The sequence below is a fragment of the Pavona decussata genome, unplaced genomic scaffold (genome assembly GCF_977016875.1).
Source record: "Pavona decussata unplaced genomic scaffold, jaPavDecu1.1 SCAFFOLD_214, whole genome shotgun sequence".
NCBI lineage: Eukaryota > Metazoa > Cnidaria > Anthozoa > Scleractinia > Agariciidae > Pavona > Pavona decussata.
In genome coordinates, this window is record NW_028145619.1 from 1,576,087 (window position 1) to 1,590,384 (window position 14,298).

At 36.8% G+C, this 14,298-nt stretch overlaps 1 protein-coding gene across 15 annotated transcripts in view; it reads left to right on the plus strand.

The window, feature by feature from the left end:
• The first annotated feature begins 6,546 nt into the window (after positions 1-6,546).
• LOC146460170 (uncharacterized) overlaps positions 6,547-14,298 on the plus strand; it is a 37,374-nt gene continuing 29,622 nt past the window's right edge. For all 15 annotated transcript variants that reach the window (XM_085088266.1, XM_085088273.1, XM_085088267.1 and 12 more), the window contains exons 1-10: positions 6,547-6,615; positions 6,956-6,975; positions 7,814-8,194; positions 8,948-9,328; positions 10,059-10,169; positions 10,569-10,682; positions 11,444-11,824; positions 12,429-12,539; positions 13,158-13,271; positions 13,697-14,077. In XM_085088266.1, the coding sequence (XP_084944392.1) occupies positions 6,566-6,615; positions 6,956-6,975; positions 7,814-8,194; positions 8,948-9,328; positions 10,059-10,169; positions 10,569-10,682; positions 11,444-11,824; positions 12,429-12,539; positions 13,158-13,271; positions 13,697-14,077 (2,044 nt within the window). In that variant the 5' untranslated portion in view covers positions 6,547-6,565. The remainder of the gene's footprint in view (positions 6,616-6,955; positions 6,976-7,813; positions 8,195-8,947; positions 9,329-10,058; positions 10,170-10,568; positions 10,683-11,443; positions 11,825-12,428; positions 12,540-13,157; positions 13,272-13,696; positions 14,078-14,298) is intronic.

Consider the following 14,298-nt stretch of genomic DNA (forward strand, 5'->3'; position numbering starts at 1 on the left):
AAAAAAAAAAAAAAATCGTAAAAGCGTACGCGACAATGCCGAAAAAAATGCTGGAAATACCCAATAAATTTCAATGAAAGCTCAGAATCCATATTGCCTGTCATCTCATGTCTTCCCTGTATGGTCGAGGCATTAATGATTATGGATTCTGAGCTTTCATTGAAATTTATTGGGTATTCCCAGCCTTTCTTTTGGCATTGTCACGTACGCTTTTACGCTTTTTTGGACAACCTTTGTCGAAACAGCTGTAAACTATGGGGAAGACGCGCACTGTAGTGTAGTGAGATAGAAAACATAACTGGAGTGCTTTGATATTTCATGGGAGTAGGGTAGGAAAGTCTCATGTTGCATTTGCTCGCGGTGTTATGTGGTGAGTTACGCCTGTAGAAACTCACCAGATATGGGGGAACGTTTAGCAGCCAAAAACTCGCAGATGATTTTTCACAGAATATGTTGAATTTGCACGAATTTATTAGGTATGCAAATTTGATGGATATTTTGAAATTTAGCCAATAGACCTCTGATAAAAAAAGAACAAAAAAAAAAAAAATGAAATGAAATGATCTTTAGTAGGGCTCCAAGAAGGCTTTTCAGTCCTAATTTACACAAATGAATTTTCATTGTCTACAATAGGAAAAATACCTATCAATCCTAATTTACAAATGTATATTAAATATTATTTACAACTAATATTAATTATATTAATTAATATTAATATTAATATTAATACAATTAAATATTATCTACAAAATGGTTGTGGAGAATGAACAACTACCGTAAGACCAAAAAAACCTCATGAATACCAGTAATTTACTTCGAGCACTCTCTGTACACTGTCATAACCGATGGAGAGGTTCTCTAGGGGAACAAATGAAAGAAAAACTTATAAATAAATATCGCTAAAAAAACGTGACACCTGGGAACAAAGAGAAAAGGACACGCAGAACAAACCTGACCAAATGTTTGGTACTGCCAAGCGGAAAGCCTTGACAACTTGAACTGTAATTGACAGCAACAACTGAAAACTGACCACTAAACTTTTACGGTCGCATACATGAGGTCCTAATTGATCACTTCAGAACATGAAATGACAATATGATAACTTGACATGAAAAACGCATGCGACAACAACAATACAAAGAAAAAAAATGTCAAATGATTAATTGTCCCCGACAACGGTGTTAGGGAATTTTGATATTGGAGATATGTTACTTGTTGGATAACTAAATAACCAATCAGAATATCCAAAAGCCTTCTGGCACCGTTTTGTTGATTGATTCTTTAGGATTGATTCAGGGCCCTCTTTTGATACCCAACAAATTTATTTCGTTTCGATTCGGGGTTTACCTGCTCCCTGGATTTCCACGCGAAAAGAACACAAAATATAACGTAAGGGGCAGAAACATGCTCTCGTTGCCCAAAGTAAGAAGCACTAAGCATGGTCTTAGGTCTTTTCGGTACTTCGCTGCAAAGACATGGAATGCGCTGCCGGACTCGATTCGCGCCATGGCCGGCACAAGGGAATTTTTAAGAAGTATTCGTCATGCAGCATTTTAAAACTATTATTATCGTGGTTAGCTTTTGAAATTGTAAATTTTAATTTGTACTCGCACATGTATTGATACATTAATGATTGGATTTCCTGGATATTTTCGATTTTTAAATTTTTAGATTTTAGATTGTTAGCTAATTTTTATCTTTCTTTTTGTTTTTGTAATTTTATCTGTTTATTTGTGGGCTTCCTGTGAAGTAGCTTTTAGCTAAGTGGAGTGCTACGTAATATAAAGTTCTTATCTTATCTTATTTTATCTTAAAAAAATCCCTGTATAATATATATATTTCGTCCAGAGTGAACATGTATTAAACTTTCTAGTTTGTCTTGGATTATTTGAGGACAATGCCTACTAATAAAGAAGTATTTTTGTGTGGTGTATGACTAGTTGAAAATTGGGGGATACCACGTATTTTTAAGAGATAATTAAGCAACAATTATTGTAAAAAACAGTTCAATACAAAGCAATGTATGGCGTTTTTTTTTTTCGACATTGAAGCTTTATTATCTCTGAAAAGTGCATGGTTACCCAAATTTCCCCAAAGAAAACCCATATCATAGCTTCTACAAGCAATACAAATTGTACCTTTTAAATACCCATTGATTATTTGATTTCTCTGCCCTCACTATTAATTATCATTTCTATTGTTTTTTTAATGTAAAATTGTAGTATGATTTTATGCACTCTTAAGCCTGGTTTACACGTACGACGCAAGCATAAGAATAAGCACAAGCACAAGCACAAGGATGTTTACACGTGCGATAAGCATAAGCATAGCGTGACATACGCAAGCGCAGAAGCAAACAAATTTGGTGCAATCGCGGAGCCGGGCTGCCTTTTGGCGCGAGATTTGATTCCAACATGGCGGAAAATGGCAACGCATGAGTAACTAGATTGTATGCTGACAACTTGTCACGGTTTTTCAGTTTCCTTTCCTTGCGCTTATGCTTATGATTGCGTCGTCCCGGTTTACGCGTACGACGCAACGACGCAAGCATAAGCACAAGCACAAGCACAAGCACAAGCACAAAAGAATGGAAATCGTTCCATTCTCTTGTGCTTGTGCTTATGCTTGCGTCGTTGCGTCGTACGTGTAAACCAGGACGACGCAAGCATAAGCACAAGCGCAAGCACAAGGCGCTTATGCTTGCGTCGCACCGGTTTACACGTAGGTTTCTTGTGCTTATGCTTGCGTCGTACGTGTAAACCAGGCTTTAATTTTCTTGTCTTTTGTTTTGTGCTACTTAGTTAGTTGCACGTTATACGCCAGTTAGCTGCACGTGGCAGTGACCAACTCGAAAGCCTAAGCTCCTTTGGTCACTGCGCACATTTTACCTTTGATGATTTATGAAATTTAATGTTGCCTTTATGTCACTTTTGTGATGTATCGTAATTTCCTTTATGTAGTAAACTATTGAAATAGTGCATAAATTAAAAAAAACTGCAAACAAAATCTAAAAAATCTCGAGATGTATCTCGAGATGCGCAGAACGCATGCGCAGTGAAAGAAGGTACCGTCCGCAGTGAAAGAAGGTACCGTCCTTAAAACCAGCGCACGTTCGAAATTTTTCTAAAGGACACCCATGAAGGCAGGTTGTATCCTTAACTTTACAGGGGGTCTTGTGACTATGACTAACTGTTCCATTTGTTTGAGACAGTCTGAAAACACATTTTAACGTCTTTGCTTTTTTTTTTCAATTTTCTCCGGAACAAGTGCAACGGTTCGTGCGGCTACCATTTGTCTACAAATGAAGCTGAAGAGCTTAATGATAAAGGTATCAACAAAGAAACAAATAAATAAAAATACAAACAAACTAATAAACAAATGAGCGAAAAAATGAATGAATGAAGGCATGAATGAGTTTTTTTTAAATGAATTAAAGAACGAACGGACTAACGAAGGAACGCTTTCTAGCTCAAGAGATAAATAAATAAATAAATAAATAAATAAATAAATAAATAAATAAATAAATAAATAAATAAAGAAATAAATAAATAAGTATTCAATCTCCGATTTCCAAAGTGTAAATTATTCCACTGAAGCAGATTCCGTTTATCTTTTATTTACCAGGAAATATTCAGTTGTAGGTTAAGTCTTGCTTACCTTATTATCAAATGGAAAAAGATGTTTATGGGGGTAATTCTGAACAGGCTGTTTGAGTTTTATCTATTTCTGAATTAGTTGAAGCGTTCCAAAAGCCTTTTATTGACTAGCAAATTCTCCAAATAATTACATTTTCTCTGGTTGGGGCTATTTATTTCCTGTGTTTAAGATAGTGACCACTATGTGTTTTATAGTTCGTCTTTTTCCAAAACTGCCATACAGAGTTAACCGCTAATCATTGCAGGGATTCTTATTTTGCCCAGTTTTGTTCTGGATAATAGCGAGCCATACGAAAAACCTTGCAAAATGAAGCGATAACGCTATGATGGGCTGGCCCCATATCGAGAAAAGAAAGCTGGTAATAAAAGTGATCGATATTTTTTTATGAATTCTTTAATTTGGGGGCAAATTTCTAACAAGTTGGCGAAACTAAAGGCACAGTTTTAACGACTCGGCTAAGTCGTATAACAGATGATTAAAACAAACATGAAATCTGTTCGTTAAATTGGTTACCATAAAAAAATAAAAAAAACAAACATGCAACACCAGGGCCGCTTTCAATTAAAAGCGAAATCGTTTAGCGAGTTATAATCCAGAAGGTATGTTTTCCTTTGTCCTGTTTTCTGGAGAGCTTTTTTTTTTATTTTAACACAAACGCATTGCTTGACAAATAATTGGAATACATATTCCTTTCAGCTGCCATTTTGTTTTCATACATTATTTGGACAATATTAATTTTAATTTAGCCCCGATTCGCTTAGCTTGTTGTTCGGCATTAGTTAAAATATTTGTCTTTTGGAATTATGAATGAATGCGCGATCACGTTTGCATCCACCATCAGCAAAAGAAGAAGTAAGATAACTTACCGAGCACTTCGAATCCCTAACAGTCATACAGTTTTGTTTTTAAGAAACATCTCCATTTGGATATAAACAGAAAGATCAAACTTATGGTTCATATTACTCACTTACCAAAGACATAGCATTTTCAAATAAATAAAAAAAGGTTTTTTCCGTGTATTGGATTTAGCTTTTATTATATTTTAACACTGTTTACTCAACAAGGGGGCAAATTAAATTAATTTCAAATTTAAACCGACAAGATTTAATAGTTTTTCGATTATCGTTGTCATTTCGCTGCAAATTATTTGCCAGTTTTCTCGATTTAAAAGAGCGAGGGGTGATTATAGAGGCACTTTTCACTTTGCCCTCTTGACACTTCCTAACCGGTGAGTTTTATACTTCTGTTGTATCAAAATGTTTAAAAAATCAGGTTATTTGCACCGTGATACAAGTATGTACTGGTTATAATAGGGAGAAAGATCGTCTTAAAATCCTAATCTTATTCTTACACAATAATTAGTTTGGATAAAGGGAACCATTCAAAACTTTCAACAACATATGCTGTAAAATTTATCGTCGTTTCTTTTTTCAAGAAGATAAAAAAAAAGTTTCGATCAAACGGTGACATATTGGTTAGTTAACTAATTATCGCTGCCAGATTGAACGTGGTCCGAAATTTGGAGACAGTGGATCAAATTCTAAAGAGTAACCATTCAGATTAAAGCTGTAGGATAACGTTTTTTCATTTGCTTATATTTATTTCTTGGTATTACAAAACGAAAACTGCGATTTTTTCCCGTTGTCGGAAATGAAAGCTTTTAGAGTGAAACAACTTTAAGTGACTATTTGACACTATTTTATTTTCAATTTTATCACATGTTGGGTGTGAGTTGGTAGCTAAACAAAAAGAAAAAAAAAAACCAACGTATTCTAGGCTGGAGAAGAAAGGTGTAAAATGTAACGGATAAGAAGAGCTGAAAAATGCCTTTTCACGATATTGCTAACAATTTCCTTTTTTCAATATACTAAGTATCACGTTGAATGTTTTATGATTTGACATCGCACCTGAAAAATGGGGAAAAAAGCGTCTTGAATCTGTAAGGCTGGCTAAAATATTGCGACTGATTTTAATTTTTCAATCTCGCCCAAGTCATTCTCAGGTTTATATATGTTTCCTATGGCTGGCAGAGCAATTCTATCTTGAGGGTTACCCTGTCTTGAATCAGGACCTCTTCTTTTATAAAATGTTCTATTTTCCTTTTGTTTCGTTACAGTCATGGTTCAATTGAATTAAGATAGTTAAAGTTTTCAATATGACCAGCTCTGCGCATCGCCTAGTATTTTTTCCTAGTTTCGTTATATACGTGCAGATTATCCTTGTTAAACACGTTTTGCTTTCCCATTTTTTTTTTTTTACTATTAAACAGGAGATAACAGAGATTTCCCGGAAATCGCTTTTATTTTTCACTGAGGGCAAATTTTCATTTAGTTCCTCTTTTTTAATCAACCGTACACAGAAGCAAAAACAAGATACAAGTGCTTCCTTAGGTAAATTTCCCAGTATCTTTGTTAAATTGTTTAAGTTGTTTATTCTGGAAGGGGACAAAATTTATTAGTTTTTTTCTGTCCCGAAATCAGACAGCAAAAGAAGCTGATTGTTTTCAGGTTCTTGGCGTGAGGAAAATACATTGTGACATATTTCAACGTTGTAAAGGAAGAAACAGGATTGGTAGTAGCATCCATTTTATAACCAATAACAGGCATCAAAAGGAATAGATTTAAATACAGATGGGACGCAATAAATTGAAAATTGTGTTGGCATAAGTATATTGATAAAGTTTGCTTTGAACACGTTTTCAATTAATTATCGATATGACGTTGACGGGCATTGGTTCGTTTTCCATCCTCTTTATTATCAGCTGAAAAATTGATTATTTAATATCGCCATCTAACGCTTTGACGGACAATTTAGAGGAGGAATTTTAGTTAATTAAAATCGAAATAAAGCGCATCTAGTCAGTCACTCTGCACTGCTTTATGTCTTTAGGGAGTGGGCGATCTTGGACATGGAATTAAGAAGTGTGCAATGGATGCTCATTCTGCTGGCGTTTTTAAGGTAAGAATTTTAAGCTCAGGTACAACCTTATCTTCAAGAACTCATCTTGCTACCCTGAATATTTAAAAGGTGTGATTTTCATATCCTAACTTGAAAAACAAAGTTTAATTTTTTTACACGAGGATCAAACAAGATTTCTAAAACGCATGACTGGCATAACCAGTTTTTCATGAACAACAGAAATTTACCGACTAATTGATGTGGACGTGAAAAAGGTTCATATATGACGTATGTACTAAAATGTTCACTGTTCAGTTCTTCATGGTGATATAATCAAAAGTGAATACAATCAGGAAAAAGAAAACGTATTTATTCATTAATAATTGTTTTTATCTTTTAGAAACTTGGAAGAATCTCAAGGTTTGTATAACAGCTTTCGTTTTGTCGACTTCTTTGTGTTTTCTTAGTTATGTTAAGACTAATGGCTGAAAACAGCTTAATTAATTGCTAAAAAATTTACCACTTCATATTTTCACTTGCATTTTCTCTTAATTTTAATTAATATGTTTGACCAACTTATGCTTTATAATAAGTCATAATGCAATAAGATACCTATCGAATTAAAAAAATACATGGGAAGACAAAATATATACGACTCTCAATGGCCTTCTGGAAAGGAAGAACTTGCTCATTTCCTTTCCATGTTCTAGAACATCCTCCTCATTATAGTAATTTAAATGCATACATCATCTCAAAACTTCCTGTGGAGAAAAAATAGATGAATGTCAATAAATTCTTATGCAAGTAAATCAAGGAGAGGAGGGGAGGGGGGGGGGGGGTGGTCCCATTCCACGATATCATTTAACGCACACTGAAGAAGGCAAAAGGGTAAATTACAGTTACTGCCCTAGGATAAAAAGACTTGGCGCGCTATGCACAACGATTTGACCACTTTGCAATTCAGGTAGCCGTGTACGATGTTGCATTTTCAGCGGCTCCTTACACAAACTTTCAAGAGAGATCGACTATTTGCCGATCTCAATTTGACGATATCTCCCTGACAATCAGGTTAATCTCATTCAACTGTGTATGTGCCAGCGAGTGAATTTTTATGACGCTGACCTGGTATTTTGATTGGATGATGTACTTCACGAAAGTATACAAATTGTTTAGATCTTAGCAGTCACACCTTTGTGCGTGTTATGGTTCAATCTCAAAGGCATTTTTTGTTTTGTTTTGATAATTCAAAACTACCAAGGACACGATGATTGCAATCGTTACCAAGTGCTGAATGACCGGTCGAGAGCTGCAAGTGTTCATAGAGGTAATGTCTTAAGGTGCGACCAGAGGGACATTCCTTACACCAGATGGTACCGATTCACTGGAGCATCAGGCACCCAGATGCCAACCAAATGTGTTCCAACTAACCGTTGCGGAACGCACGCACCAGGCTGGTTGACTACCTCTCACCCGACGAGGACAGGACAAATTGTCAACGGCAAAGTGTGCTTTCACTGGAGCGGAAACTGCTGCCGCTGGTCAGCTAATATTCAGATAAAAATGTGCAACGGATTTTACATCTTCAAACTTGGAAAAACCCCAGTTTGCCATCTTCGTTATTGCGGTAATGCAGGTTTCGGTAAGCAAAGGAAATTTTGTCATTTTGTTATTGTAAAACGAGTGAAATAATGGGAGAAGGAATGCTTGGGAATAAACAAAGTACGAGCGTGTGCTTGAAATGCTGTTTAATGTAGTGATATGTGCCTGAAAGAAAAAAAAATACGATATTGAATTGCACTCTAATTTAAACGTCATATATTTCAGCCTTCGTGAGTTAGGGATGACTGCTATGGTAAACAGGTGCCAATGGCGTACTGAAAATAGGGAATTAATTTAATAAGTGAGGGTACTGATGTAGATTACACTCTCTTGTGCATCTCATTTATTGTCATCATACCGCACATGGCTTCCACAGCATGAAGCGGCGGGCAAAGAAAATTCAATTTCACCAGCCCTTCCCCCGGTTGGGTGGAACGCTTTTCTTTCGTCAGACAAACCCCAAGGCATCTGAGAAAAATCACACTTCGTACTCTGTCTAAGACTGCGAATAGTATCTTTATAAAGTAAGACACAACACCACACAACAAGACAGCCCAATCCAACGTAACAAAACACAACGCCTTATTTATGCAATTATCACAGAGGAACCCCAAAAATTGTTTAACTGTGAACTTGTGAAGACATTTAAACAATTATTAACACCTTCAAGACGAAAGCCTCAGGCCCTAACCAACTAATCACAAATCCTCGATGTCTATTCATTAACATTTAACTTACGACGTGAAAACGTCCAAAAGCAAGTTTTTATTGAGTTGTTATTATTTCATGAAAGGTGACGATGGATGCACCAATCACCAAGTACTCAACGACAGGACTAGAGCAGCAAGTGTCCCCAGGGGCAACATACTGAGATGTGACCAACGAGACCTGCCGGTAACCAAATGGTACAGATTTACAGGAGCATCGGGAAATATGATGCCTACGTCATGTGTGCCAAAGCATTACTGTGGAACACACGCGCCTGGATGGCTGAGCGGATCACACCCAACAATCGTGGGACAGATTGTCAATGCCAAAGTGTGTTTTCATTGGGGTGGAAGCTGTTGCAACTGGCATGCTAACATTCAGATAAAGAAGTGCAACGGATTTTATGTTTACAAACTTGTGAAGACTCCAGCGTGTTATCTACGGTACTGCGGCAATGCCGGATACGGTTAGTTAAGATATAAAAGTTTTGCTGTTTTGGGTGATGCTTAGCGATTATCTATTGACAAAGAATCATTGAATGCTTTCCAGTTATAAGTAAATGCTTTAAACAATTGTAGCCACGTTATTATTTTTGATAAAATATTACTTGCCTTACTTAGACGTTATTAACAAAACTGACTGAAAGATTAGACGATAAGTACTAATTAGAATCAATCCAGATTACACGTACGCGTGACCAATATTTTTGAAATTCAGTTGAATGGAGTTTTGAATAGATGTCAGTTTTGAACATCGCCAACGAGATTTCAGAGTTCCCGTAGAAACTTCCCTAGTTTATTGATGGTATAAAGCTAAGAATTGTTCTTTACATTACAGCATTAAGTATTTCAAGAATAACAATTCATTCCTAAGTATTTTGAATCTTTTTTTCAGTTAATGCCTCTTTTTCGGAAAGATTTCCGGTCATTAGAAAGAGGAATTGGAATGTTCATTTCATTCACTGACTGTAAAAGAATACTGGCTTCCAAAATTGGAAAGAACAGTCGATCTACGGAAGAAGGCAAAGGAATCTGTTCTCATCGTTCAGATCCATCAACAGTTCCCGTATTATATTCGGAAAACTAAGAGCAACATTGTGTTATTCCAAACGGTTAGACAGTTATAGTGAAAAAAAGTGGTAGTAGCAACCGCTGTAGTAAGATGCGAAAGCTAAAGCCGTGTTTTTTTCTCATTAGACATCTGTAGGGTAAGCAACCCTTGCAAAAATGGTGCCAACTGTGTTCCAGGAAATAATGGGTATACATGCCGATGTAAGTCTGGTTACCACGGAAGGAACTGCGAACATGGTAAGAATGCTGAAAATTGTTCAAGGAGTTAAACACAGTGAGAACGGAAGTAATGAGATCGAAATTTTTATCGAACCCTGAATATAAGATTTAACGCTTTACTGAACAAGAATACATCAGGTCCAACCTATTGGCTTTTTTCTCAGTTCATTCCAAACATGCTAATACTTGAAACAGTGGTCAAAGGTGACGATAGTTATCGTTTGTGAGCTTGACCTGACCCTATTTTGTCTAAAACACCAAAACATTTCTACAAAGAATTGCGGTTCTGAAACATCATCATTCAGCTTGATGCAATACTTGATGAAGTTTGGGCAGACAAAGGGCGTTGATTAGAAAGCAAAGAAAAGTAAGTGTCGGTGGTAATATACGTTCTTTTTTTTTCTTTTTTTACTGAAGATGTGAATGAATGTAGTAGCAGACCGTGTCGTAACGGTGGAACGTGTGAAAATCTGCCAGGAAGTTACAAGTGTAAATGCAGGCAGGGATACACTGGAAGACACTGCGAAACTGGTGAGGTTTTCAATTTGGTCACGATATTTTGGCTCAATCTCGCACATTTCCAACTGATTGGATGAAAGCAAAAATGGTATATTAAAGACGAATTGGACAACGACCACGAGGTTTAAAAAAAAGGTCGTTAAAGTGTGGAATTCATCACCTCCCACATCCGATACACCCGCGTGCCAAAGATCCCGGATTGAGCTTCCATCAGTTGGTAGCTAAGCATATTTTATCTGTTTTCAATCGTATTATCGTGGAAGGATGGATAAAATTTGTTAAGATGCAGCTTTCTTCCTTTTTTTTGTTCCCTTGTAAATTTTGTGTAAATTAGGGCTATGTACAATTTATGTTGGATAGAGCAAAATTACGAGGGATTTTGAGTGAAAGCATGCTCTTAATTGCTGAGCTAACTGGAAAGGCGTTTTACCAGTAAGAGGTTTGCAACTAGGGTAGTGCGACCAGGGTCTTACACATGCGTATTCGAACTCTAACAACACTTTCTACATGCGATCATTTCCATTTTATATTGTTTAAGTTCCTAAAAACACCCTCTTCTCCTTTACTAGAATATTTCATGTTCGTTTGTGTTGAGATCCAGTCGTTTAAGCGTTTAGGAAAACAAAAATCCATGAGCAGTGTCTGTGCTGCAACACCTCCACTACAATTACGCACTTATTTGGTGTTTAAGATATTTCCCAAGTAAGTCAGAAAAATCAAAGGATTGTTGGATTTAAGAAACATTAAGCTCACCATTATTCCTTCTGTTTCAGCCATAGACCCATGTTCACACTATACACAGCTAAATGACAGGCAACGAGCTGCAAGTGTTCCCAGAGGTAACACCCTGAAATGTGACCAGAGGGACCTTGTGACGCCAAAGTGGTACAGGTTTACTGGAGCAGCTGGCACTCAGATGCCTACTTCCTGTGTTCCAAAGCATTACTGCGGAACGCACGCACCTGGTTGGCTAAGCGGTTCGCACCCAGCAAGAGTCGGACAGATTGTCAACGGAAAAGTGTGTTTTCATTGGGGTGGAAGCTGTTGCAATTGGAATGCTAACATTCAGATAAAGAAATGCCACGGGTTTTACGTTTATAAACTGGAGAGAACGCCAGTTTGCTGGCTGCGCTATTGTGGAAATGCAGGATTTGGTAAGCTAAGCACCATCTCAATACTTCATTTTTCCCACTAAAACGCTCAATCTGAGCCACAAACGTACCTAAAATGTTTGGATTGCGCCCATTATACTCGTGCTTTATTTCATGAATTTAAATGTCTTTAACAGAGTATTAACTGTACTACAAAGGTATAGAAGTTAATGAAGAAAAAAACAATCTTAAGTCATCTCACCTGTCCTTAACTCGTCTGTCAGGTGTTTGAATTGTTTGAAGTTTTCAGTTTACATTTTCTCTTGACTATTTATTTAGGGTAAACGCAATAACAATACTTGAATTTTGAATGCTTAATGCTTTTACCTGACTGAAGTGTTCTAAAAAATGCTAAAATATTGAGCAACAGCCTAACGTTTAATTCGAAAAGCTCACGATATTTCTGGTATTTCTGGCTTCATAAATAGTTCAAACCTATGCTATACTTTTCATTAGGAACGCGATGTTTTCCTATTTCTGATGAAAAGAATTTCTTGAAGCAGTAAGGTTATTGCAGTAAATTATAATGTAAAAAAAAATTGAATTAAAAAAACCCCCATCAAAAAACAAGTAATGAAATGAAACCATATTTTTGTACATGAACTAGACGTATGTAAAGTCAACAACCCTTGCAAGAATGGAGCCACATGTATCTCGAGTAACGGTGGTTACACATGTAGGTGTAAGTCCGGCTACCAAGGAAGAAACTGTGAGCATGGTAAGATGAATATTGTTTTTATCTTGGGGTGGTCTTCAGGTCAGTGTTGTGAAAGCAATACTATAATACTAAATCCTAGCCAATCACAACAGGCGTTAATGGCGCAGTATCAGACCTCAAAAAAGGAAATGTGAATGGAATCAAGGCGGTAAAGCACTCTTCAGTTCGTTAGGATTGATTTTTGTTTTACTCCTATTGCTGGATGAAGAAATTGTAGCGACCTTCCTAACCAATCAGAGAGCCTAGTAAAGAAGACCCAAAGCTGAAAGTGTGGTCCTTAAGAACCAGCCCCAATGTTGGCGTTATTTAGACAGTTCGAAGAATGAAAGAAAAAGATATACGTCCTTGTTGGGTTGCGTTTAAAACAATGAAATAACTAAGAAATAAAATAAAAATAAAATAAAATGAAATAACATAAAATAGGAGAAGAAAGAAAGATTCTCTATGGCAATATTTGTACATCCATTCTCCATCCCTTCCGTCTTTCCTCCTTTCCTTCCTTCCTTCCTTCCTTCCTTCCTTCCTTCCTTCCTTCCTTCCTTCCTTCCTTCCTTCCTTCCTTCCTTCCTTCCTTCCTTCCTTCCTTCCTTCATCTATTCATTGGTTTGTGTACTTTAGATGTGAATGAATGTAACGCCAGACCATGCCGTAATGGAGGAACGTGTGAAAATCTACCCGGAAGTTATAGATGTAAATGCAGACAAGAATACCTTGGAAGGCAGTGCGAGATCGGTTAGTGTTTGCCGACCAGTCTAGTATAGAAAATGGGAATCACAGTTTCAAAGCAACACTAATATTGTTTTTAAAAGGTTTTGTATCCAGTTGTAAGGGCGACGAATAAAACCTTTTTATTATGAATTGATAATTATCAAATACTCTATGAACGGAAGCCAACCTTTTTATATGGCAAAAGCCAAAGAGACGCAGAAAATTTAATTATCGATATCACTCAAACAAAATGCCGACCACCGGCTAAATGAACGTAATGGGAATTGCCAATATTTAGGAATTGTTCACAAAACAAAAATCGCACGAAAAACTAGTCCTTTTCTACCGTGAAATTTTAGAACGCTTCAACATGTCCAAATGAAAGGAAGGGTTATTAAGGTAAAAGTTTTGAAATAAACTCTCATGAAGCATTCATTATCTTTTTTCAGTATTTGACCCGTGTGTGCATTACGTGCAGCTGAATGACAGAGAGAGAGCCGCAGGTGTCCACAGAGGCAACACTCTGAAATGTGATCAGAAGGACCTGGTGACACCCAAATGGTACAGGTTTACTGGAGCCGCTGGTACTCAGATGCCTACCTCCTGTGTTCCTCAGCATTACTGCGGAACTCACGCACCCGGCTGGGTGAGCGGTGCGCATCCAACAAGAGTAGGACAGATTGTGAATGCCAAAGTGTGTTTTCACTGGAGTAGAAGCTGTTGCAATTGGCATTCAAATATCCAAATAAAGAGGTGCAGTGGATTTTACGTTTACAAACTGGAGAGGACCCCTGTATGCTGGCTGAGATACTGCGGGAATGCAGGATTCAGTATGTATAGCGTGAATGAATAATTAAATTTAGGATTCAAATATTACCTATAACAGCAAATATTTTTTGGTGCAAAACTGGTCTTAATTGAATATTCGACAACTCACTTATGATTGTCATAATCGACTGGATCAAGTCTTGGCAGAACAACAACAACAACAACAACAACAACAACAACAACAAGAAAATAGACACAGAAATTGCTGATCAATGGGTACTTT